This window comes from Hyperolius riggenbachi, chromosome 2 (genome assembly GCF_040937935.1).
Source record: "Hyperolius riggenbachi isolate aHypRig1 chromosome 2, aHypRig1.pri, whole genome shotgun sequence".
Taxonomy (NCBI): domain Eukaryota; kingdom Metazoa; phylum Chordata; class Amphibia; order Anura; family Hyperoliidae; genus Hyperolius; species Hyperolius riggenbachi.
Window position 1 is genome coordinate 279,568,339 of NC_090647.1, and position 26,145 is coordinate 279,594,483.

The following is a 26,145-nucleotide window of genomic DNA, read 5'->3' on the forward strand; positions in this document are numbered from 1 at the left end:
GAAGGAGGTTCTGCTGCAGACCACTGCAAATCAGAAAAAATATTTCATGCACAACAAGACGGAACATTTTTTCATATAGAAAAAACTAAGTTATTTGGCTATGCTGAAAAACAACACATTGATGGTGTACAAAGTGTAATACTAGCCCATAGGTCTACTTAAAAAAAAAGGTCTGACTCACTTAATAAGCAGCCTTCATAAGACATACAGTATTTAGGTTAATGATAGATTCCTTCCATCCAGCGCATTTAATTCAACCTTTGCGAAAAAAGCAGATACAGGGTAGTGCACAAAAGATCGGCCTAGTTTCCTGTCCAAGGTGCGAGTATACAGGCAAATGCCAGCTGGTCCCCGTGCGCCTCTTCATGTATGGTGTCGCCTGCATTTGCTGCCATATGCGTAACACACTCATATGGCAGCAAATGCATTCGATACAGGTTTCAGTAAAGCTGGGCAGGATAGAAAACAAAAAGCAGGGATGGAGTAGGAAGCACAAGGGGAGTGGCCAGCATTTGCCTGTAAACTCATGCTCATGATAGCAGGGCTGTGGAGTCGGTACAAAAATCTTCCGACTCCAACTCCGTTTATGAAACCACCGACTCCAGGTACCCAAAATGGCTCCGACTCTGACCCCTTAGTCTAATACTTACCAGGGCTTTGGGTTTTGTTTTTTTTGGTTTTTTTTTTTACACAAATCATCCAACTGAGACTCCTCAGTTTATAAAATCACAGACTCCAACTCCAGGTACCCAAAATTGCTCCGACTCCAACTCCACAGCCCTGCATGATAGGCACGCGGGCCGGTCTTTTGTGCCCCACCCTGCACTTTCAATGTCAATCTAGCAACACACAGCTAATATGATACTGAAGCTTATGTAGCTTTGCTACACAATGCAGAGAGCAATCACAGACTTCATCAAAATCCAAGCATTGTGCCTACCACAATCAACTTCCATCAAGCACAAAATTATACATCATCTGAAATGGAACAACAAGGCCAGCAGAACATTCTGCTTTGTAGATCTACTAAGGTATCAAGACTGGAGCTTCACTTTCTTCAGCAGACATTGCAAAGAACACATAGCAACAATAATCAAATGTCTAGTGATGTCCTAAAGCCCTATCTACACGATGCAATTCTTTGTACGATTAGATTACGACTCTATTTACGATATGATTAAATCCGACATGTCCGATCGGGATTCGATTCAATTTGATTTGCCATTGTTTTGCAATGGCAAATCAAATTGAATCGAATCCCGATCGGACATGTCGGATTTAATCAGATCGTAAATAGAATCGTAATCGAATCGTACAAAGAATCGCATCGTGTAGATTGGGCTTAGGACCAGACTGAACTGATAAGGCTCCAATAGTTTTATCACAGATGAACAAATATGCTGATTAACATTGTATGATGCCTTCTAACAACAGCCCTAGACACAACCGGCATATGGTTTCTGTACCTTGATGATTTAGCATGATATTTTCTGGTTTCAGATCACGGTATATTATTCCTTTCTGATGCAAATGTCCTAAAGCCATTGAGATCTCAGCCAAGTAAAAGCTGGAAATAAACACAAATCTTTATTTAGAACAAGGGTTAGTGTAAAATAAATGAATATTTATCCATCTCCCCCAGTAGCAGTGGCAACAGGATTTTAGATGGTGCAAACAGAAAATAGGGTATTCTGTATTCACATCAAAAGAACAATTTAAACAGCAGGTTACTTCTTCAGCAATTTTAAAATGCATAGAAACTTATTAACAATGTTTAATAGTTGCAAATCAAAGCAAACCTGACGCAAAATAAACGTATGAGATAATTGATTGTATGTGTAGTACAGCTAAGAAATAGTGGAGGAATAACTAGGTAATATTGTTGTATTTTCTATTTATAATGCGGAGGGTGTAATATGGCCAAGGCTTTTTTTTTTTTTTTTTTTTTTTTTTAGTTTTGTTCCTCTGACTGTTTAAAAAAAAAAAAAAACAACAACATTTATTGGTTGGGTAAATTTGTTTTGCTTTCAAGATATAAAGGAAAATGAATTCCCAGGAAAGAACAAAAGTTGGCCTTTTCTTTACATCCCTCAACAGCTCAGCACAGGAGAATAGAAAGCTATCAACTGTGAGCATAAACACCACCATTTAAAACGTTTGTGCCAGAAGTTATAGCATTTCCAACAAACATATCTAAACAATACTGCTTAACAATGGCAGCAGACCTATTCCAAATGGCTGCTTTGTAAAAAATGTAGATACTCCATCTCAGCGCAAGGTACTAAAACCGCTTTAAAGGGATCACTTTTACCTTCACAGGGGGAATTACGTTGGCTGCCGAGTAGGCCTTATGAATTGCCCGTTTCAACCATCTGGCTTAAGATGCCCTGGAAACTAGTCTTTGAGGGTCCTAAAAAGCTCACAAATAGACGTTTTGTTATTCTAAAAAGCGTTTGTTCTATGAGGAAGAAAAAGCAAAGCCAGCTTGATTTCTAAAAAGTGAAAGTGATAAAAACCCCATTTTCAATTAACTTTTCTCCCAAATTTCCTCATAGAAGTCATTTTTACACCCAATCTAACATCTTTTAAAGCGGATCCGAGATGAAAAATGAACTATAAGAAGTAACTTGTCTATATATCTTATCTAAAGTTTAGATAGCTTACACAGCATATCTAGCTGCAAATAGCTTCAAAAGTTTATGATTATTTATTCCTGTGATACAATAAGGGCAGGCATGTTCTGTTTGTCACAGGCTGAGGGCTGGAGATGCTATCAGCTTGCCTGTGTGTAAATTCAGTCCCCTCTCCTCCCCTCTGCCTTTGAAATCAATGGCTAGTAACCTCCTCCTGCCCAGACTGAGCTCCCATAAGCCCTTGCTACAGTACAAAGGCACAAAAGTAGCTGTGGGCGAGGCTTGTTTAGTTTATAGGGAATTAAGAGTATTAAAACAAAAAAAAACAAAAAAAAAGTATTTGGCTTGAGGCATGCCCTAAAACTATATGAAAGGAACACAATTATGCAATGAGTAATAGTTTTTCTCGGATCCACTTTAAGCCACCAAACAAGAAAATACACCAAATAAGTTTGATATTACTTCCTTGCCTACCTTTTAGTATATTCTTAATTGCCCGGAGCTGAACTTATTTCAAAGCTAAGATGAAAATTTACATTCTGGGAGAAAACTTCAAAGAAAAGTTAATTGAATCGGACCAAAGTAGGTAACATACTGACCTGAGGAGCAATACAGACACTTTTGGCAAAAAACTTTGGATATCTGATTCTTGAGTCAGCAAAGGATATACAGCGTTTGTGATTTGAAAAGCTCTTGCTAATGAAATGCTATGGTTGTGATCCCACTTGAGGGATGTAATTTTTTTTTTTTCTTTTAAATCTCTCATAGCATTGCATTAGCAAGCGCTTTACAAATCCCTGGCCCTTAGAAAGCGCTGCTAGTGGGTTTCAGGCATAACAGATTTAAACTTCCCTAAGGGCCTGATAAACCACTTTCTTGATCAGGAACTGATACCTAAAGCTAGTCATACATACACCATACAATTTTTGGTGCAATTAGACAAAAAATATGATTTCCACCAGCAACATGATCAACGTTACGTGGTTCTAGTAGTGGGTCGATCAAAAACAGTGTATGGCTGAGCTTTAGACATCTGCGGGCTGATACAATTTGCATTTCACAAACTTGAAAATGGGTTATTCAGAGACTAAAAGTAACAAGCATTTAAAGGCTGTGATTTACTACCTTTGTATACTCATTGTGTTCCTGGAAATTTGCATATTAAAGCGGATCCGAGATGAAAAACTGACTATAACAAGTAACTTGTCTATATATCTTATCTAAAGTTTAGATAGTTTACACAGCAAATCTAGCTGCAAACAGCTTTAATGGAATAAGAATATTTCTTCCTGTGATACAATGACAGCAGCCATGTTGATTGTAAACATTACACAGAGGCAGGCTTATCTGCATCTTGAGCAAAGAAAACTAACCCCCCCCCCCCTCCTCCCCTCTGAAAACTCTGGCTAGTAATACCTCCCCCTCCTCCTGCCCAGACTGAGCTCCCATGAGCCCTTGCTAGTGTCTGAAAGTGCCTTGGCTCTCTGAAAACCTGTGGGAGTGGCTTATTTAGTTTATAGGGATTTAGAGCATTAAAATAAAAACAAAAAAGTATTTGGCTTGAGGAATGCCCTATAAACAATAGGAAAGGAACACAATTATGCAATGAGTAAAAAATCATCTCCAATCCACTTTAAGAATTTTTTTTTTTCTTTTTTAAACCATGAGTCATAAGAGCTTGTTGGGTGGAGTGGCAAAACAAATGTTTACACAGTAATAAAGCGAAGGTGGTGAGTCATATTTGATTTCAGGATGTAAAAGGTGTGCAAGCATGGTAGCATTCTCTGGCTGAACTTTTATTCTTAAAGATATTTATGAAATCAAATATATATATATATATATATATATATATATATATATATATATATATATATATATATATATATATATATATATAATTTATACCTAATGTTTTTACATAAATTTGGTTTAGAGTACACCCTCTTTTACATTGGTACTGAAACAGCATCAATACAATAAGCAGCACAATGATTCTGCTTATACCTTTAACTCTTCTCATGAGATCCCTTGGGCAACAGCTCTAGACTTAGTGCTATATAGACTCATCACTAGCATCAAGGCTAGTGACGCATTCTACAGCTATAGAGGGGCAGTCAAGACAACAGGGTGGTGCACAGCAGAGCAGGAAGGGTGTGAAAAGAACAATGTCCTTGTATGATTTTTGTACCAACTCGAAAGCCCTGGCAAGTATACTAAGGAGTCGGAGCAATTTCGGGTACCTGAAGTTGGTGGTTTCATAAACTGAGGAGTCGGATGTTTTTGTACCGACTCCACAGCCCTGCTTTGGATCTCTTGAGGATGTGTCAGGGGCCACTGTACTTAAGCTAGATTCTTGGCAGCAGTGATCTTAACTGCCCATCTCAGCTGGGAACCATGTACTGTGTACAAGGCTTTAGAGATGATCAATTGGGTGCATAGCTACTTAATCTCCGGCTTTTGGTGCCACCGACTTGCAAACATGCACTGTTGAATGCCCATGTGGTGTGTTCTCCTGTCAAATGATTATGCTACCACACCATTAGCACAGGATGCAGAGACCCATGGTCTGGATAAAGGCAGTAGAGGCTCAACAGCAACATGATCACTCATTCTCTTGTATACTTAATCTTCTATGAATATAAGCATAACTACTTGTTTTACATTACTGAAGCACAATGGTGGATATACAATTTTGCCAGCAAGTCACTAAACATTTGCTTTGTTCCTTCCAAAAGCTTGCTTCATTGCCACGATCGCCATCTCTACATAGAACTCAAGTAGTCTATGTACGTAAAACATAAGTAGCAAGAAAACAGAATAGCAATTATAAAAACAAACTTGTTGTTTACTCACCAAGCTGTATCTTCCATAAATATTCCTTCTCTTTCTAACTGCATGAATAGCTCTCCACCTACATTAACACAGCAGTTACACAATACTCAACAATGTAACAGTCTGCACATTTGTAACAAGAGCAGCATGTACTATTAGGAAAACTGACCACTAAGATACTCTAGGATGAGGTAGAGTTTTCCACCAGTTTGAAAGGCATAGATCAAGTCCACAATGAAAGGATGCTTCACTTCTTCCAGGATATTACGCTCAGCTTTTGTGTGTGCCGTGTCTTTCGCATTTCTCACAATCATAGCCTAAAAAAAGAAAAATATTTGAAATTAAGTAAGAACCAGAACCAATACTCTATTGTTCAGTGTGAAAAGACTAATATTACGGTTACTTAATGCACTTTTTTTTCTTTTTTTGTGGCCATGTCTGAAATTACACACCTGAAACAAGCAGGGATCTAATCCAGTCAGACTTCAATTAGATCTGCATGCTTGTTCAGGCCCTATGGTAAAAGGCATTGGAGACAGAGGAACAGCAGGACAGCCAGGCAATTTGTATTGTTTAGCCGACTCGGGACCGCAGTAGTTAGAATCTGGATCCTAATGAGGTTTCCCCTTCTCCCTTTGCCAGTCTGATCCATCGCTGGCACCCCGAACAAGCAGGCACAATAATAATGTACATTTGCCTGCCTGCGAGCTGCACTAGCGGCTTTCCTCTCGGAAGTACATTTGCCTGCGAGCTGCACTAGCGGCTTTCTGCAGAGAGGAAGTTATGAGTTCAGGTCGGCTTTAAAGAGAACCCGGGTGGGTTTCTGCCATCAATATTAGGACACAGAGGCATATTCAGCATACAATACCTAGCCTCTATGTCCTTATAGTACACCCCCAGGACCCCCCCCCCCCCCCCCCCTGCACACCGCTGTCCCCCAATAAAAAAAAACGCCAGGCTAGCGGCACACAGATTGTCGCTAATCGGCTGTTTACCTTTCTGCTGCCATTCACCGCCGCTCCCCGCCTGTGTCCCTTCCTCCAATCTGCTTACAGAGGCGAAGAAGGAAGAGACACAGGCGGGGGAGCCGCGCTATAGAGAAGGCGGGGGATCGGCGGTGACTGGCAGCAAAAAGGTAAACAGCCAACTAGTAACAATCTGCGTGTCGCTAGCCTGGTGGTTTTTATATTGGGGGACAGCAGAGCGCATGGGGGGTTGGGGCGCACTAAAAGGACACAGAGGCTGGGCATTGTATGCCGAATGTGCCTGTGTCCTAATATTGACGGCAGAAACCCACCTCAGGTTCTCTTTAAGCCTTCTATTAAAGCGGACCTGAACTCAAAACTTCCTCTCTGCTCTAAAAGATAAGAAACAGCATAATAACCTTTAAAGGAAAACATATTTGTTACAGCGGATATAAATACTGTGATAAATCTGCAGTGTGTCTACCTCCTAATTTAATGGAAGCAGACATAGGGTTACTATGTTTCCAAATTAGCTCTCTGCCAGCTGACACAGCTGAGGGATCAAATTACATACATACAGGGTACATTTCTATAGGTTTTCCTTCTGTCCTGTGCAAGAGTTCGGGTCCACTTTAAGTCACTCAGGAGAGTGTGGAAGGGTTAAAAGGTTACAACATTCTGAACTGGAACAAGGAGAGGCTGGATGGTGTAATGGTTAATGGTTCAGTAAGCCAGCACTTATTCAGTAGGAGACCTTTGGCAAGTCTCCCTAACACTGCTGCGGCCTATAGAGCGCGCCCTAGTGGCTGCTGCTTTGGCGCTTTGAGTCCACCAGGAGAAAAGCGCGATAGAAATGTTATTTGTCTTGTCTTGGATCCTCCCATCTCAACATCTCCCTGAATTCAAGTGGGCAATAATGAGATGTGGGATGAGTTTGGAACAAAGTTGCACTGTCATCTTAATAAGGAGTTGAACTAGAGTTACTGCACCAGCCAGATAATTTAAATATAGGTATATTTACAGCAAACCAAAATGCAAACCTGCAATGCACAAAAAACTGCGTACGTGACTAATTCCTTACTGTCGTATGCAACAAAAGATAGCAGGCCGAGCTAGAGTTCGTGTGACGTGGAACACAGCTCGGTGGCTCTCTCTGCAAGTAATGGTGGTAAAGTGTTCTGGACGATATTATGCAGGTTTACGAATAAAAGAACCCAGATTAGAACATTAACTATGACAATAAGGAATCCTATTTTTCTTGCTGCAGTTTGAGCATTTCATAAAAATGATGAAAACTAGAGCTCACAGATCATTCTATCAAATGTTAGTGAAGTTATTTCATAAAGCACAGATGCAATTTAATAGACTAAACAAATTATATACCGTAAGTGAATTACACAAACAGGAAAATGTTTTTGGGGTCTTTTATTTTTTTTCCAAACAAGTATTAATACGAAAAGAACCAATATAAGGGTACCTTCTTTAATACTTTCATTGCAAATATGTTTCCACAATGAGCTCCAAGTACTTTTCTTACTTGAAAGACCTGTGTACAAACAGAAAAAAAAAAACACTTCAATATTTATACGCAAGCCGAAATTTGACACTTTTGAAAAACCATTGGCTGCATTTTTATTTGTTATCCTGGAAGTTTAAAGAGGTACAGGATACTTTTCATACAATGCAAACTAAATATTGTTTTATCTTGGAGATTTCAGCAAGTGTCAGAAGTGGACCATGCAGCAGTGAAAGGAGGTGGCCTGATTTGAAGAATTTTTATCTTTTGGGGAGAAATTCCCCAAAACCCAAACTAATCAAGCAGCTCTATGATGTGCTATGAAAGCAAGTTTATAGCGTGATGGTGCGGATCTTGCTTCCCATGCATGGTCATACCCTTCACCGCACATCATAGTTCCTCTAGAGACCAAAAATGCAGGCAGGCAGCAGGAGTTCCTTAAAGGGATACTGAAGGTGGGGTCGGGGGAAAATGAACTTACCCGGGGCTTCTAATGGTCCCCCGCAGACATCCTTTGTTGGCGCAGCCACTCCCCAATGCTCCGGCCCCGCCTCTGGTTCACTTCTGGAATTTCTGACTTTTAAGTCAGAAAACCACTGCGCCTGTGTTGCCGTGTCCTCGCTCCCACTGATGTCACCAGGAGTGTACTGCGCAGACACAGACCATACTGGGCCTGCGCTGTGCGCTCTTGATGACATCAGCGGGATCGAGGACACGGCAACGCAGGCGCAGTGGTTTTCTGACTTTAAAGTCAGAAATTCCAGAAGTGAACCAGAGGCGGGGCCGGAGCATCGGTGAGCGGCTGCGCAAGCACAGGTTGTCTGCGGGGGACCATTAGAAGCCCCGGGTAAGTTCAGCTCATTTTCCCCCGACCCCCCTACAGTATTCCTTTAAAGGACCACTAAAAATCTATTAAAAGCGGAATATAACCCTGCATTTCAACTTTGCTCTAAAAAATTGGAAGGGTTACACAGTGCTTTAACCACCCTGGCGTTCTATTAAGATCGCCAGGGCGGCTGCGGGAGGGTTTTTTTTCAATAAAAAAAAAAAACTATTTCTCCAGTTGGCTGCATGAAAGCCCACTAGAGGGCGCTCCGGATGCGTTCTTCTGATCGCCTCCGGCGGCCAGAAGTAACACGGAAGGCCGCAATGAGCAGCCTTCCGTGTTTCGCTTACCTCGTCGCCATGGCGACGAGCGGAGTGACGTCATGGACGTCAGCCGACGTCCTGACGTCAGCCGCCTCCGATCCAGCCCTTAGCGCTGGCCGGAACTTTTTGTTCCGGCTACGCTGGGCTCAGGCGGCTGGGGGGACCCTCTTTCGCCGCGCTGCGGCGGCGATCAGGCAGCACACGCGGCTGGCAAAGTGCCGGCTGCGTGTGCTGCTTTTTATTTGATGAAAATCGGCCCAGCAGGGCCTGAGCGGCAGCCTCCGGCGGTGATGGACGAGCTGAGCTCGTCCAGACCGCTCAGCTGGTTAAAGTTCCTGGAGATTTCTGCAGACGCATCCGAAGCTGACATAGATACATTTTGTTTACATAAATGTATCTAAGTGTTGAATGTGACTCATCTCTCTGACTGAGAAGGAGTTGGAGGACAGCCAAAGAGTGTGTAACATTTCTCAATAGATACATATAAATAAATAGAATGTAACAATCTGAACTTCTGCATATCTCTCCACGGAACTTTAAACCTGTGTTTAACCCTTCCAATGCTGGTCTAGTAAAAAAAAAAATGCTTTTTGCATATAATATGCTGTAAATAATGTTTTAGAGCAAAGTTGAAATGCAGGGTTATATTCCGCTTTAACCCTTCGCACTCTCGCATGCAAATGTTCAAACAAATGCATTCACAGATTCACCCATCCAGGCACCACTGTTATCCCTACAGCTAAGTTAAAAGCCGGGGTCTTAGTTCACAGAAGAATGCATTCTTATGCTTAGTCACCTATACTGCGCAGAAGTACCCAGGTAAACATAGGTGTCCTAACTCTGGCCCTGTAACATGCATAGTGCAGACATGCAAACATTCATTGCATCAAACCTATCAATGGATTAGGAGCACACATCCTAACGTCCTCTCCTGGGACAGATAGCGCATCTTACCAATCGCCACTGGAACTGTAGTGAGCCTAGCCGCAGCTACTTGTGTTTACACACAGGGAATGGAGGAGACGGGGGGGGGGGGGGGGGGGGAAGGGGGGTGGTTGACACAGGGGGAGAATCGCTAAGGACGCGGCAGGCTAACCGGTGGTATTGACAGGCGATCGTAAATCAGGGACTCCCTGTATTTGGTATAAGATGCAGGAACTTTTACTCTCCATTATTTGGAGAGATAAAGTACCTGTTACATGCTGAAAAATACTGTAGTTGCTCAGTTCAACTGCCAAAAAGGGAGCAAATTATTAGGCAGGCTGGCGGATATCTTTGTACAGATAATTTCTAGGGAGAGCTTTTGTACAGAATCAAAGGGTGACTGAAAACCTGTGTGCACATGAATTTTAAATGTTACATTTTTATGTGATAGTGGGCCTTAACCTCCCTGGCGGTATTGATGGTTATGCACCTCTATACAAAACATGCTGTGAATGGTATTGACGTGCATACACGTCAGTACTCTCCTGCACTGTATACTAGACCCTTGCTTAACACATTTTGGCAAGTTACACGATAAAAAAAAAAGGTTATGAAAATATTAATTGGATCACTTTTTGCACAGAAATCCTGGGGAAATTGAATGCCAGTGAAGTTGAAATTAATTCAGACTTTCAGATAAAATGGATAGGAAACACAGGAAAAGGTTAATTGTAACACTTTTCCAGTTTGAATTACAAACTTTTAAACACATGCATGAATGAACAGTAAAGCGCTGCAGAAAATAGTGTTATATAAATACAAAATAACTCCACCACACGGGCATACTGTGTTGAAGAATCTTAGTTTTTGCCTAAAATTAAACTAAGAATTTACAATGTGCATACATTGCCATGCAATATATTATTTTTTTTTGGGGGGGGGGGAAATACATAATCTACTTACTTTGCCATAGCCACCTTTGCCAAGTACTCGAAGAAGCTCAAAACATTCTGGTCTGATCTTTTCTGGCCCTTTGTTCACACTGGTCTCCGAGATCTCAAACTTCTCACAGTGTTCCATACCACTAAAAAAAAAGCAATTTTTACCTAACTCCAGAAAATACAACAAATTTCAATGATCTTTGGTGTGCAAGGAAAAACAAACCATAATGGAGGAGTATGTTGATAAATGAGAAAACGACTGTGGTTTATTCACCTCACAGAAAATGCATCTACTACTAAAGAAAAATTGCATGCCACAGGAGAATGTGATTTTTCAATGGTAGTTTGATTAATGCGGTAATAAAGCATTCCATGTACAGTACAGACCAAAAGTTTGGACACACCTCATTCAAGAGTTTTTTATTTTCATGACTATGAACATTGTAGATTCACACTGAAGGCATCCGAACTATGAATTAACACATATGGAAGTATAGTACATAACCAAAAAGTGTGAAACAACTGAAAATATGTAATATTCTAGGTTCTTCAAAGTAGCCACCTTTTGCTTTGATTACTGCTTTGCACACTATTGGCATTCTCTTGATGAGCTTCAAGAGGTAGTCACCTGAAATGGTCTTCCAACAGTCTTGAAGGAGTTCCCAGAGATGCTTAGCACTTGTTGGCCCTTTTGCCTTCACTCTGCGATCCAGCTCACCCCAAACTATCTCGATTGGGTTCAGGTCTGGTAACTGTGGAGGCCAGGTCATCTGGCGCAGCACCCCATCACTCTCCTTCCTGGTCAAATAGCCCTCACACAGCCTGGAGGTGTGTTTGGGGTCATTGTCCTGTTGAAAAATAAATTATGGTCCAACTAAATGCAAACCAGATGGAATAGCATGCCGCTGCAAGATGCTGTGGTAGCCATGCTGGTTCAGTATGCCTTCAATTTTAAATAAATCCCCAACAGTGTCACCAGCAAAGCACCCCCACACCATCACACCTCCTCCTCCATGCTTCACGGTGGGAACCAGGAATGTAGAAACCATCCGTTCACCTTTTCTGCGTCGCACAAAGACACGGTGGTTGGAACCAAAAATCTAAAATTTGGACTCATCAGACCAAAGCACAGATGCCCACTGGTCTAATGTCCATTCCTTGTGTTCTTTAGCCCAAACAAGTCTTGTTGCCTGTCCTTAGCAGTGGTTTCGTATCAGATATTCTACCATGAAGGCCTGATTCACACAGTCTCCTCCTAACAGTTGTTCTAGAGATGTGTCTGCTGCTAGAACTCTGTGTGGCATTGACCCGGTCTCTAATCTGAGCTGCTGTTAACCTGCGATTTCTGAGGCTGGTGACTAGAAGCCAGTTTCTTTGTAGCGTTTGATGGTTTTTGAGACTGCACTTGGGGACACTTTCAAAGTTTTCCCAATTTTTTGGACTGACTGACCTTAATTTCTTAAAGTAATGATGGCCATTCATTCTTCTTTACTTAGTTGCTTTTTTCTTGCCATAATACAAATTCTAACAGTCTATTCAGTAGGACTATCAGCTGTGTATGCACCTGACTTCTCCACAATGCAACTGATGGTCCCAACCAGGGCTGGAGTCGGTCCAAAAATCCACCGACTCCGACTCCTCAGTTTAGGATTCCACCGACTCCGACTCCACGACTCCGACTCCTCTAATTTGCATATTACAATTTTGTTGATTAAAAGTATGTAACATGAAATTCGTCTCTTAACTGCCAACGCTTAGGAATTTTACAAGACAACTGAAGTGAGAAGGATATGTAGATTACTATATTTATTCCCTTTAGACTAAAACTAGTCCTTGGTAAGAGTACTTGTAAAAGGTACAAACCGGAACAAAGAACATCTATCAGGCCCTAGGCAATGTAAGTGTGGGTACATGTAAGAATGATGTGCAGGTACTCTGCAGGGGAAGGAGGAGATTGTAAACAGACAACACCTCTGTGTTCAATGTGCACAGCATTCTCAGTGGATTCCCTGCAGCTCTGTGGGGAGTGCATATGTAGAGTATAGTACTACTGTGTAACAAAGTAAACCTGAGACAGATTAAATTAAAGTTTTATACATACCTGGGGCTTCCTCCAGCCGCCTTCAGGATAATCAGTCCCTCGTTGTCCTCCTCCACCACCTGGATCTTCTGCTATGAGTCCAGGTACTTGAGCCAGTCAGGCGTAGTGCGCATGCACACACTCCGCCGCCAGGAGCATACTACACCTGTGCAGCACTATTGCGCAGGTGCAGAATGTTCCTGGCTGTGGGAGCGGCATGCGGCTGGACAGCGCTGACTGGCTAAATTATCAGGACTCATAGCAGAAGATCCGGGTGGTGGAGGACAGCGAGGGACTGATTAGCCTGAAGGGGGCTGGAGGAAGCCCTAGGTATGTATAAAACTTTACTTTTCATCCGTCTCAGTTACCCTTTAATTTGTAGTCACCAAACCAAATTTTAATAACATATCAAATTATTTGATTTCATGAGCAAAGGGAGTGCATACATTTGCATAAATCAGCATCAATGCAGAATTATTTCCATCTCGTTGACCATCTCTATTAGTGACACAGCTACACATCAGGCTTTATTCTTACAGCATAGATGTTATTTAGTATATATATAAGAGATTCCTGTGTACACATCATATATACAGTCACAATCAGATATGTATATCTGACCTTAAAAATACGAGGACTGCTTTATTGAAACAGCACAAGTAACTAATTTTGATTGGTTTATTTCATTTTTGTGGACTAAGCACAGCTATTACTGTATATATACATTATTTTTAATGACTATTATCTGAGAAATAGAACATTTTATCATATTTTCTATTTTAATTACAGTTACAAATTCATTAGGAGTCGGAGCATTTTTTCCCGACTCCGACTCCAGGCACCCAAAATTGCCCGACTCCACGACTCCGACTTCACAGCCCTGGTCCCAACCCCATTTATAAGGCAAGAAATCCCACTTATTAAACCTGACAGGGCACACCTGTGAAGTGAAAACAATTTCAGGTGACTAACTCTTGAAGCTCATCAAGAGAATGCCAAGAGTGTGCAAAGCAGTAATCAAAACAAAAAGTGGCTACTTTGAAGAACCTAGAATATGCCATATTTTAAGTTGTTTCACACTTTGTGGTTATGTACTATACTTCCACATGTGTTAATTCATAGTTTGGATGCCTTCAGTGTAAATCTACAATGTTCACAGTTATGAAAATAAAGAAAACTCTTTGAATGAGAAGGTGTGTCCAAACTTTTGGTCTGTACTGTATGTGTGGCTTGCCTCACAATTCCTCTGCATTCAATTATGGACTGTTCCAAGAAAAAAAAGTTGCAAACCTTTTTCCATGCAATCCAAAACAAAAATGGTGGATGTTGGAATCAAATCAAATCTGTACTGGTTTGTATTACAAAAACATGTTCTAATATGCCCTGATGTTTGGTTATTTCCCGAAACCTCACCTCACCCATTCCCACAACTGCAACACCTTCTCCCAACCTCGACATAGGCCAAGCAGATGTAAGGTGGGGAAGGGAGAAGTCGTCAATACTTGAAGTCCAAAGCCAGATTCAGATGCAACTCGCAGGAGCTCTGCAGATCCTGAGTCCGAGCTGTGCTTCTAAGGTACTAAGACTGTCTAGAAGGCAGCCTGGCTACCAGATATGAAGGGCAGTGCCCCACAGCAAGGTCACTTTGATATAACATTCTTAGATCATGTAAAGTTTGCATTTGCACATTTTAACAACCTAGGTTTTTGGGCTCCCATGGCACACACATAGATCAAACATTTGAAGACACTCTCAGAGACTTATGACCAAACAAGTAACCATCTTTGGTTATAAGGTATTTAAAATTCTTACAGTAAAACACCACCTGTAAAAATATGCTGAATTAAATACGAGGGTTGATTTAGACAGGTTTACAGTCCAAATTCAAAAATTAAGATCAATCATTCCTAAACCATCTGTTTTATATAGATTTGACTGAATAAACAATCGTCAGAAAAGCAATTTTGTTTGATATACCTGTTTAATATCACACAAGGTACAAAGATGTATTAAGGATGCTGGAATACAAGGAGATGCATCAATATACAGGAAATGAAGGAATTGCTTTTTATGAACTTACAACTCTTTGCCATTATAAATATTCATTGAGATTTGGCCATTCTTTTAAAGTGCAACTAAAGTGATAAGCATATGGAGGCTGCCATATTTATTTCCTTGTAAAACAATACCAGTTGCCTGGCAACCCTGTTGATATATTTGGCTGCAGTAGTGTCTGAATCACACTAGAAACAAGCATGCAGCTAACCTTGTCAGATCTGAAAATGTCAGAAACACCTGATCTGCACATGCTTGTTCAGGGTCTATGACTAAATGTATTAGACAAAGAGGATCAGCAGGATTGCCAGAGAACTGGTATTGCTTAAAGAGAACCCGAGGTGGGTTCTAAGAATGTTAACACACAGAGTCTGGGTCTGCATATACTGCCCAGCCTCTGTTGCTATACCGCTCCCCCCCCCCCCCAGGCCCCCCCTCTGCGCTCTGTTTGCCACCCATAAATCACCAGCCGTGCTGTCGACACACAGCGTGTCGCAGCCGGCTGTTTACCTTCTCCAGTGTCAGTCTTACCGCTCCCCCGCCTCCTCCATAGCTCCAGTCCCCGCTCGCGTCCCTTCCCTCCCCGCTGATTGGCCAATCCGTTCTTGCCCGGCTAGAATGATCACCGGTTTTGTTCAAAAACAATGATCATTCTTAAATAATGCCTTCTCGCTGCCTCCCGTTTGCTCATTACCACCGCTGATCATTAAATGAATGAATGGGAACAATGTTCCCATTCATTTATCTCCCCTCTAAGTCCACATGATCGCAGGCATCACTTCCAAAGTGACACAGCCACGGATTACTTCCTATTTAGTGTACTTATTGTACGCTTATAGGAAATAATGTGCAAGGACATCTTGTGGGCAAATAGTCAAATTATACCTACATACAATAGGAAATAAATTTTTGTTTTAAATATGTATGTCAAGAGGGTATATTATTGTAAAATTATGGGCTTGTGATTAGCGATAGATGTAGAACTTAAAAAAAGCACCTTTATTTTCAAATATTGTCACCATACATTATACTAGGATAACAGTATAATAAGAGACGCGCTCAAATGTCCAGTTCCATCCACACTCAATAGAGTCAATAAGCTTAAGATATCTCACAGAGATTGCAGAGAAAACAGTTCATATACAGGTGAGGTGGCATTTAAATACCACCCCCCTATGTGGGTTGACTCACCAGATGATGCGGCCTAGCTGGGCCCGTCAGGGGTATTGGCCACCCCTCAGCCTCTCTGGCAAACCTCCTCCACACCGTGTCTTCAATCAGATATAGCCTCCAAAGAAAGCATAACAGACGCTTCAAATAGCGTAAAAGGGATTGTCCCAAATTTATTGTAAAAAAAGATTAAAAGTAAGCCACATACAGAGGCACTGACTGTAAGCCTTATGCGGCGGTAAGTTCGCATCCAACTCGTTGGTATATAGAGTACACAAAAATCCCGCCGCTAGTGCAAGCAAAATGTGTCGTGCGCCGACCAAACACCGCGTCCGGTGACGTCAGACGTCACGCTGCTCCGTAGCTCCGCTCTACGCGTTTCGTCGCTATGGCGACTCATCAGGGGCTCTGATCAGCGACTGATCAGGGGTGACTCATCAGCGTCTGACGTCACCGGACGCGCCACATTTTGCTTGCACTAGCGGCGGGATTTTTGTGTACTCTATATACCAACGAGTTTGATGCGAACTTACCGCCGCATAAGGCTTACAGTCGCCCACTCTTCAGTCCCTAACCCCGCCAGTGCCTCTGTATATGGCTTACTTTTAATATCTTTTTTTTTACAATAAATTTGAGACAATCCCTTTTACGCTATATGAAGTGTCTGTTATGCTTTCTTTGGAGGCTATATCTGATTGAAGACACGGTGTGGAGGAGGTTTGCCAGAAAGGCTGAGGGGTGGCCAATACCCCTGACGTGCAGACGGGCCCAGCTAGGCCGCATCATCTGGTGAGTCAACCCGCATAGGGGGGTGGTATTTAAATGCCACCTCGCCTGTATATGAACTGTGTACTCTGCAATCTCTGTGAGATATATGAAGCTTATTGACTCTATTGAGTGTGGAACTGGACATTTGAGCGCGTCTCTTATTATACTGTTATCCATTGAATTTATCACTAGGAAAGCGCTCCACCGGTTACTTGGTGTTTAAATCCAGGCTCCTAGGCCATATAGGCCTTCATTATATTGTATTTCTTATTATTGTGTGCGCTTTTGTACCACTTGTTTTCGCGTTTTTATACATTATACTAGGGATATAATTTAAACATTGCAATAACCGGAACAAATAAGCAAATAAAATGTGTGGCTTTCATCCACAGTTTTACATTTTATTTTAAAACTATCAAGGCCGAAAACTGAGAAATAATGCATTTTTTTCTGATTATTCACGTTAAAATGCATTTAGAATAAAATAATTCTTAGCATAATGTACCACCAAAGAAAGCCTAATTGGAGGCAAAAAACAAAAACGAAAAAAAAAAACACCACAAAAGATAGGTCATTTCATTGTCATAAGTAGGGACAAAGTTATTGGGGAATGAAAGGGAAGAGCACTGAAATGTGAAAATTACTCTCGTCCATAAAGTGAAAACAACCCACGGGCTGAAGTGGTTAATTTGCCTGCCCCTGAGTTAGGCAAAAGCAAACATTTTCTTGCATGTGGAACAATTACAGAAGCTTACATTAGCTAAAAAGGGCATTTTCTAATTAATTTAGAGTAAACAAAAAAATGATTCAATTTTTAGCAAGTGTGGTAAGGCGTCAGAACCTCTTTGTTTTTTACTGATGCGGAGTCCATCCATTACATATTTTAATACTATAAATTTTCCAACTGAGTGTTAAAAAATTACCCAAGTTACTATTTCTTAAAGTGGACCTGAAGTGAAAAAAGTATCCAGAGGGAGCAGTCTCTGCATCCTCCTCAGCAGACGCAATATAGAGCTGGGACCTCAAAAAGCGAGTTTGTCACTGCTGAGCGCAGGCATAATAGCATCATTCCCCTTGGGCTCTGGCGGAAATAGCAGATTGGGCTTGGCTATTTCTGCCTGAGCTGAAAGCCACTAGTGTGTAGGCTACAGTTTTGATCTGTCCCGGGATCCCAGTGCTGGGTTGGGCTCGCTGCAGAGGACAGGTGAAGCCTCATTAAGTATCCAGACTTCCCCCTCCCGAAGTATCAGGTTGTTTAACCTTTTAGCAGCCAATAAAGTAAAAAAAACTATTTGGCTGTAGGGCCAAATTTTTCCTGCCGCTTAAAAGGCTAGGCAGTATATGCAGAGTGGCACGGGGTGCTTCTATAGTTACATGTTCCGGACATTCGACAGGTTTCCTCTCTTCATCCACCTGTGGCACTGCACTCCTGGCATATGCTTCTGACTTCCGATCATGTTATTGCATGTGATCGGGGTTCAGAGGATAGTGTCAGCGGCGCAGCGTCACCAGGTGGTGGAAGAGGGGTAATGGAAGAGACTACCATTATCCCTCTTCCACCACCAGGTGGTGCTGTACCGCTGACACTATTATCTGAACCCAAATCACATATAATAACGTGATCTTAGAAGACGTCCGGAACAGGTAGCTATAAAAACGCTCCCTGTGCCACTCTGCATGACCTCAGAGTGCAGCATCTTCAAACAAAATATCTGTTTGAAGTTGCTAAGAGGTTAAAGGAGTTTTCTGGAGTTCAAAACAAAACATAGACAGACACTTACCTGGAGCTTCTATCGGCCCCCTGTAACTGTCATGCCTCGCGCCGTCAGAACCGGTCTAATTATGCCTTCAGGGATACTGCGGCTGCGCGGCCGCGAGCGTGCTTGCTCCTGCCTCCAGGAGCTTACTGCGCAGGCGCAGTACGTGAAAACCTCATACTGCGCCTGCGCAGTAAGCTTCCTGGAGACGCGAGCATCAGCGCACACTATTCGTCTTGTTAGACGAATAATTGACCGGTGCCGGCGAACAGAGAATAGTAGGAGGACGGCGCGGGACATGTAAGCTACAGGGGGCTGATAAAAGCCCCAGGTAAGTGTGTGTCTTTTTTTTTTTTTTTTTTTTAACTCCACAGCAACCCTTTAATAATTTAAAATTACAGATCCACTTTTAATGACAAAACACTGACTAAACGGTAAAAATTATAAATAATGCAGTACACAGTCTTTCCACTGTTTACAAAATAGGATTCCTTGAGATATCCCTTACTTCTAACCCTATTTTCCAAGAATAAGCAAGTGTTATTTTTACTGTGAGTCAAGCCAACAAAAGAAGAACATCCAGCCTGATTAAGACGTCATTTTCCAATCATCATGTTTGTGGACTCTGTGGAGTCATCAGCAGATGAATCTGGCACATAAGCTGGATCTTGAAAAACTAGTCTGACTGGCATGCAAAGTTATCATTTGTAATTAAGAGTTCAGCTGAATCATGAAACTACCTTTTTTACTCAACAAGAGATTATCCTTTGTTAAAGTTCATCCCCATATTGAAATAAAATGGACTACCCAGTAAAGGTGATACTCCTATTTCTAGGAAAATATTAAGTACAATGTATTTATTCTAAAAATATGACACAAGCGTTTTGTGGGCAATTCTGAAAATCGCCTGCGCTGTAAAAAACAGCAAAAATGCCCTTCGTGTGTACGAGCCCTTCAAGTATATTGTTTTTGCCCTACAGGAAGATTTTTGTCAGATTTCGACATAGCTATAGTCAAAAGCTTTTTTTTTTTTAAATGCTTACAAATCATACATGGCTTTTAACGTAAATAAATATTTGCAAACTTACAGTTCATATGATATGTTTCCATGGTCCATAAATTCATTTATGGTGTTCTGAAACAAACAAAAAAACAGGTTAAAATGTATTAGCAGTGTAAGTGGCTACCACAAAATGTTCTACCGAACAAACAGAATATAATGAAATACATTGCCTGGATAAATATCTTGCCTTGTCTGAAGAGGAAAGTGAAGTATATTGGAAGTTTGCATGTACACAGTCTTTTCTGCTAGGTTAACTCAGTATAGTGTTACCTAGTATAGATCACATGAACCTATAAATTATTATATAGTTTTTTAAATTACATATTACTTTATTATAAAAGACCACATTTACTTACGGTAAAGTCTTTTCCAGGAGTCAAAAGGACAGCACCCCTCCTTGAGACTTGTCTCTCTTCCCCAAGATGGACAGGAAGCTAAAAGATTAAAAAATTAGCATAACAAGCAGGCAGGCAGCATAAATATCCGTAGCTCACCCTGAGTCCTCAGTAGTAAAAAATAAATAAATAAATAAAATAAAAAAAGATTACACGGACCATACTTGATGCTCAATAAATAAAATAAAATTTTCATACTGTATCCATATACATGTACATATATACCTTAATATTTCCCACAACAGGGTGGGTCATAGGGGTGCTGTCCTTTGACTCCCGGAAAAGACTTTACCGCAAGTAAATGTGGTCTTTCCCAGGACGTCTCCCAGGACAGCACCCCTCCTTGAGAGAGAGACGAGATGAAATCTTAGGGTGGGACGACTGCCTGTAGAACTTTTCTGCCAAAACTCAAATCTGCACAGGATAAGACATTAAGTTTGTAGTGCTTGCCAAAGGTGTTCTGGCTGGACCAGGTTGCTGCTTTGCAAATCTGTTCAATAGATGCACAGCCCTCTCTGCCCAGGATGTTGATAAACCTCTTGTTGAATAAGCTTTAATTGAAGAAGGAAGCAGTTTTCCCTGTGACTGGTAAGAAGTAGTAATAGCCTGTTTGATCCATGTGGCCAAGGTGGCTTTAAGCCGCATCTACACGCGTAGATGCGGCGGCGATGTTCCTTATCAATCAAGCCGCTGATGCGGCTCGATTGATAAGATCCGACAGGACGGAAATCCCCACTGCCGATTCCCTGCTCGTTCCCCGCGAGGGGACAATGGCAGGGAATAGAGCGGAAGATGAGCGGCGCGGCGAGCAGGGACTCGGAAGAGGCGATCCGGCGGCTAATCGAGCCGCCGGATCGCCGCCTCATCTACGTGTGTAGATGAGGCTTTAGAGACCCGATTTCCTTTTGATTTTCCACCGAACAAGATTAACATTGTATCAGATTTTCTCCACTCTTGTTCTTTCTAGATAATGAATACATCTTCTTACTTCCAAGCAATGTAATCGCTTTTCTTTATCATTGGATGGATTAGGACAAAATTAAGGTAAGTATATGTCCTGAGATCTGTGGAACCTGAATACTACTTTAGGAAGAAAATAAATATCTAGTCTTAACATAATTCGGTCGTCTGAAATTATACATATGGTTCTCAGATTGACAAAGCTTGAAGTTCACCGACTCTTCTAGCTGTTGTAATTGCTAAGAGAAAAGAAGTTTTTAGAGAAAGAAATTAATCCGAAAATTTCTTCCAGCGATTCGAATGGTGGTGCACACATAGCCTGAAGGACAGTATTTAAATCCCAGGAGGGGATTCTGGAACTTATTACTGGATGAAGTCTTTTCAATGCCTAAAAAAATCTACCTGCTAGCTTTCTTTCTAAAAATACATTGATTGCAGAAATTTGAACCTTCAATGTACTGACACTTAATCCTTTCTGAAAGCCTTGCTGAAGAAATTCAAGAACCGAAGAGGATAAGGTTAAATCTAGAGATCTTTTCTTACCATTCCGGGTAGACTCTCCATGCCTTTTTATAAATATTTCTGGTTACTTTCTTCCAACACGATATTAAAGTTTCAGATAATTTATCTGAAAACCCTTTTGCTTTTAAGATATTCCACTTAGGTTCCATGCCGTAAGGTAAATAAGTTAAAGGTTGAGATGAAATGCCATGCCCTATCGAAGCAGATCCTGTAGATCTGGTAGAATAATTGGTTGAGATACTGCCAGTTTCTGTAACAACGTGAACCAGGGTCTTTTCGGCCAGAATAGAGCCATTAGAATCATGCGGGCCTGATCCTGGATGATCTTGTTCAGGACCTGCGGAACGAGGGATATTGGAGGAAAGCTGTACATGAGATGGGTTCCCCAATTCTGAGAAAATGCATCCACTGCCCAAGGCTTGTCTTGAAGGCATAGTGAACAAGACTTCAGACACTTGGTATTCTCCCTGTTGGCGAATAAGTCCACTTCTGGAGAACCCCTCTGATCTATGATCTCCTGAAATACTAATGGATTTAGGGCCCAATTGTCCTGTTTCAGGAGAGATCTGTTGAGAAAGTCCGCCGGCTGGTTGGCTGTACCTTTTAAGTGTGTGGCCTTGAGAGATTTGAGATTCTTTTCTGACCAATTCATGATTTGCATCGTCTGAGACCACAGTATTGGACTAATTGTTCCGCCCTGCCGATTCAGGTAAGCCACCACACTGCTGTTTTCTGTTCTTATTAAAACGTGACGCTGGTTTATCTGTTTGCTGAAGTGTTGTAGACTCAGAGCATACCAAACTGCTTTAAGTTCCCCGCTGTTTGATGACCGTGCTCTCATCTTGCTGGACCACTGTCCCTGAGTTGTAAGACAATCCATGTGAGCTCCCCAACCCCACAGACTGGCATCTGTCATCATTGACTGACAGGTATAATGCCACAGACGACCTTTGGACAGATGTGTGAGATCTTGCCACCACATGAGTGACACCTTTACATTGTAAGGAACTAATACTCTCTTGTCTAAGGATTTTTCGTGTCTGTTCCACTCTTTGAGGATCCAAATCTGTAGAATCCTGGAATGAAACGGACTCCACTGGATGGCCAGAAAAGCGGAAGTCAGTAGTCCTAGGATTGCCATCGCTTTTCTGAAAGAGATGCAGCCAGCTGAAAAGAAGAAACCGCATTAAGAATCGCAGAAATCTTTCTGTTCGGTAACAATACTTTCTCATCAGAAGTACAAATATTGAACCCTAAAAATCCCATGAGCTGAGAAGGGTGGAGAGACGATTTAGGCCAGTTAACAAGCCACCCTAATGACTGTAAAAAGGAAATAGTTCATTCTAACTGAGCTAACACGGAGTCCTTAGAATGTCCCCAAATTAATCAATCATCAAGGTAACCCAGAATAGATACAGATTTGCTCCTAATGACAGCTAATACTTATGACACGATCTTTGTGAATAACCATGGAGTAGAGGCGAAAAGGTAATGCATTAAATTGGAAATGTCTTATCTTTCCCTCCAGATGAATGGCAAACTCGAGGAATTGCTGTGATCTCAGATGTATTGGAACATGCAGGTAGGCATCTTAAATCCAGAGATGCTAGGAAGCAATTTTTCTGTAAAAGATTTATGACAGAGTAAATATTGTCCATCCGAAACCTTCTGTATTTTACTGACTTGTTTAATTCCTTTAAATTCAGGATGAACCGAAAATTCCCCTGAGGTTTCTTTACTACGAATACCGGGGAGTAATACCCTAGTCCCTGTTGGCACGCTGGTACCTCTCTGATCACTTTTTTCAGAAGAAGAGAGGATATCTCCTTTTGCAAGGCGTCTCTGACATATGTCCCTTGGAATTGGGCAAACCATGAATCTTTGAGGAGGCGGCTGCATGAATTCTATGCTGTACCCTTCTAGTACTATCTTTAATAACCACTGGTTTTGAAATATTTCCTGCCATTTTTTGTAAAAGTAGGCAATCCTCCCACCCACCCCCTAGTGGGATACTGGCGTCATTGTTTGTTAGACTGGGCTGAAGGTTGAGAGGTAAAGTTTGATTTTTCCCTTTTGAATTTTATAGAGGGCCCATCTCCTTTTTAAGGTGGACTTATTGTCTGACTCTGGCTTTGTGTGGCCTCAAAAGGAACGTTTAGGCTGAAAAACTTAACTGGAAAGTTTTTCTTGGCATCAGCTATTCTATCTAAAGTTTCATCTAGTTTAGATCCCAATAATAAACCTCCTTCACAAGGAACTCCACACAGTTTGGATTTGGAGGAGTTATCTCCCTTCCATGTCTTAACCCACACACCACGTCTGGCTGAATTAACTAAAACAGTCGTTCTTGAAGTAAGTTTCACTGAGTCGTCAGCAGCATCAGTAAGGAAATTGGTAGCATTAAACAGATGAGGAAAATCATTTAAAAAAATTTTCTCTAGAAACTCCAGAAGCGATTTTATGTTTGGTCTCAGTCAACCAGGTTTTAAAGAATACCACAACAGAACGGTTGTGGTAAAAATGATTGCAGCACCGTGTAGGTTGCAATCAGCACATACCAGCTGTTCCTTCGCCCCCCTCCGTCTGCCACCGTTCTCATTGTATCCATCCCGGTGTGCAGAAACTTTCCTGAACTTTCACCCGGACATACTCAACATGATTAGCATGTGACGCTTGGTGTAATGGAGCGCATACCCAGCACAGAGGAGTCCGCGTGCTTCTGAGCCTTGCACCAGCGCCGGCCAGAAGTAAAGAGGGAAGGACATACTGCGCACACAGGGCACAATATGTCCGGGTCAAAGTTCAGGAAAGTCGCCGCACACCGGGATGCATACAATGAGAACGGTAGCAGACGGAGAGGGGCGAAGGAACAGCTGGTATGTGCTGATTACAACCTACACAGTGCTGCAATCATTTTTACCACAACCAATCGGTTGTGGTATCCTTTAAGGGATCTGCTGACTGCAGTAGAAGCTACAGCAGGTTTAAACGTAAAGGATGAAGATTCCCATGCTCTTCTTCAAAGATTATCAGTTTTCTTATCTATCGGGTCTTTAAGGTGCCCAAAGTCCATAAACTGCAAGTCTGTATTTATGGAAACTTTAGACAAAGCTGGATGAAGCTTAGGAGAGGGACCCCAAAATTTCTGATTCTCGGCACTAAAAGGGTACCGTTTGTTACGAGTCCTTGGCCAAAAAGCCGGTTTCTCTGGATTATCCCATTCCTTTGTAATCATAGATTTGAGAGAAGAAAGGACTGCCATAAAAGAGGTCTGAGGATTAGATAAGCTCTCATACATCTGATCCAGCGGAGTCAGATTTTTGTTCAGTTTTAATGCCCATAGTATTATGCAAGGCAGATAATAAATCATTAATAAGATCCGGTGAGAAAACAAACTTCTGGATCTTGCCACCCTTCTCACCCTCATTTTCAGAAATTTCCTCAAAGGAGGACATCTCCAGTTCCCCTTCAGATAACTCAGATCCCACCGACTCTTCAACCCCTCTTCTCCTTCTAGTTCCTGAGGGATTTAAAGATACAGGAGGAGAAGCAGGTGGAGGAACAGTTTCCTCAGGTTGTGTAGCAGGCTGAGATTCCGTAGGAACCGAAGCTGAAGAGGAGGCTACAGCAGAATCCTTAAATTCTTTAATAGCTATAGACATTGCTGATCTCATCCAACCCATAAGATCTTGAAATATCACAGGTGATTTATTTTTCACTATTTTATCAGTACAATGGTGACATAATTTTTTGCTTGAGGATGAGGACATTTTTGCATTGCATAATGGACATTTCTTTTCCACTTTAGAGGTAGAAGCAGAAGATGAATGATGCTGGGAGCTGGACTTATCTTTTTTGGGCTGCAATAAATATTGCACAATATGCCCCCCCAGTTAGTGCAGGTTCCACAACATCCTCATCAAAATATATATCAGTATATAACAAGGTAAGGGAGCACCCCTGTGCCGCTTACCAGAGAGGGTTCAATGCCAAACTCAGCAGATTGCAAAGGAGTAGGGCCACCGGCGTCCTCCATGTTGCCAGAGAGAGAGAGAGAACATGGAATGCTTACTGCATTTAAATAAGGTTGCCATTTACCTGTATCCTGGCGAGGAGTGGTTACAGCTGCGCTGGATTACGCCTGCAATCAGCGCTTCCTCCTTCCGGTCACACGGGACGCCAGCGCGTGACGTATTTACGGTATACGGCCGGAAATTCCTTTGCACGCCCCCTGCGCGCATTAAAATGCTGCCCGATAGGGAGAAGCCTCCTACACGCTGTGCAGACTCAAAGCCGGCTCCCCTGACCGGCGCTATAGCTCAGCCTGCAACAGCGCTGCCCTTGCCCCCTGACATAGATAGCTATGCGGAGGATCCCCCGAAGCATCCAATCCGGGACAGAAAAAACAAACTGAG

General features: G+C 41.9%; 1 protein-coding gene across 1 annotated transcript in view; it reads right to left on the reverse strand.

Annotated features, from left to right (window-relative positions):
* RPS6KB1 (ribosomal protein S6 kinase B1) overlaps positions 1 to 26,145 on the reverse strand; it is an 83,982-nt gene that overhangs the window by 36,246 nt on the left and 21,591 nt on the right. Inside the window, exons 2-7 of the mRNA XM_068268755.1 lie at positions 19,879 to 19,925; positions 10,983 to 11,103; positions 7,908 to 7,976; positions 5,635 to 5,782; positions 5,487 to 5,544; positions 1,467 to 1,567 (exon numbers count right to left, since the gene is read on the reverse strand). Coding sequence (XP_068124856.1) covers positions 1,467 to 1,567; positions 5,487 to 5,544; positions 5,635 to 5,782; positions 7,908 to 7,976; positions 10,983 to 11,103; positions 19,879 to 19,925 — 544 coding nt within the window. The remainder of the gene's footprint in view (positions 1 to 1,466; positions 1,568 to 5,486; positions 5,545 to 5,634; positions 5,783 to 7,907; positions 7,977 to 10,982; positions 11,104 to 19,878; positions 19,926 to 26,145) is intronic.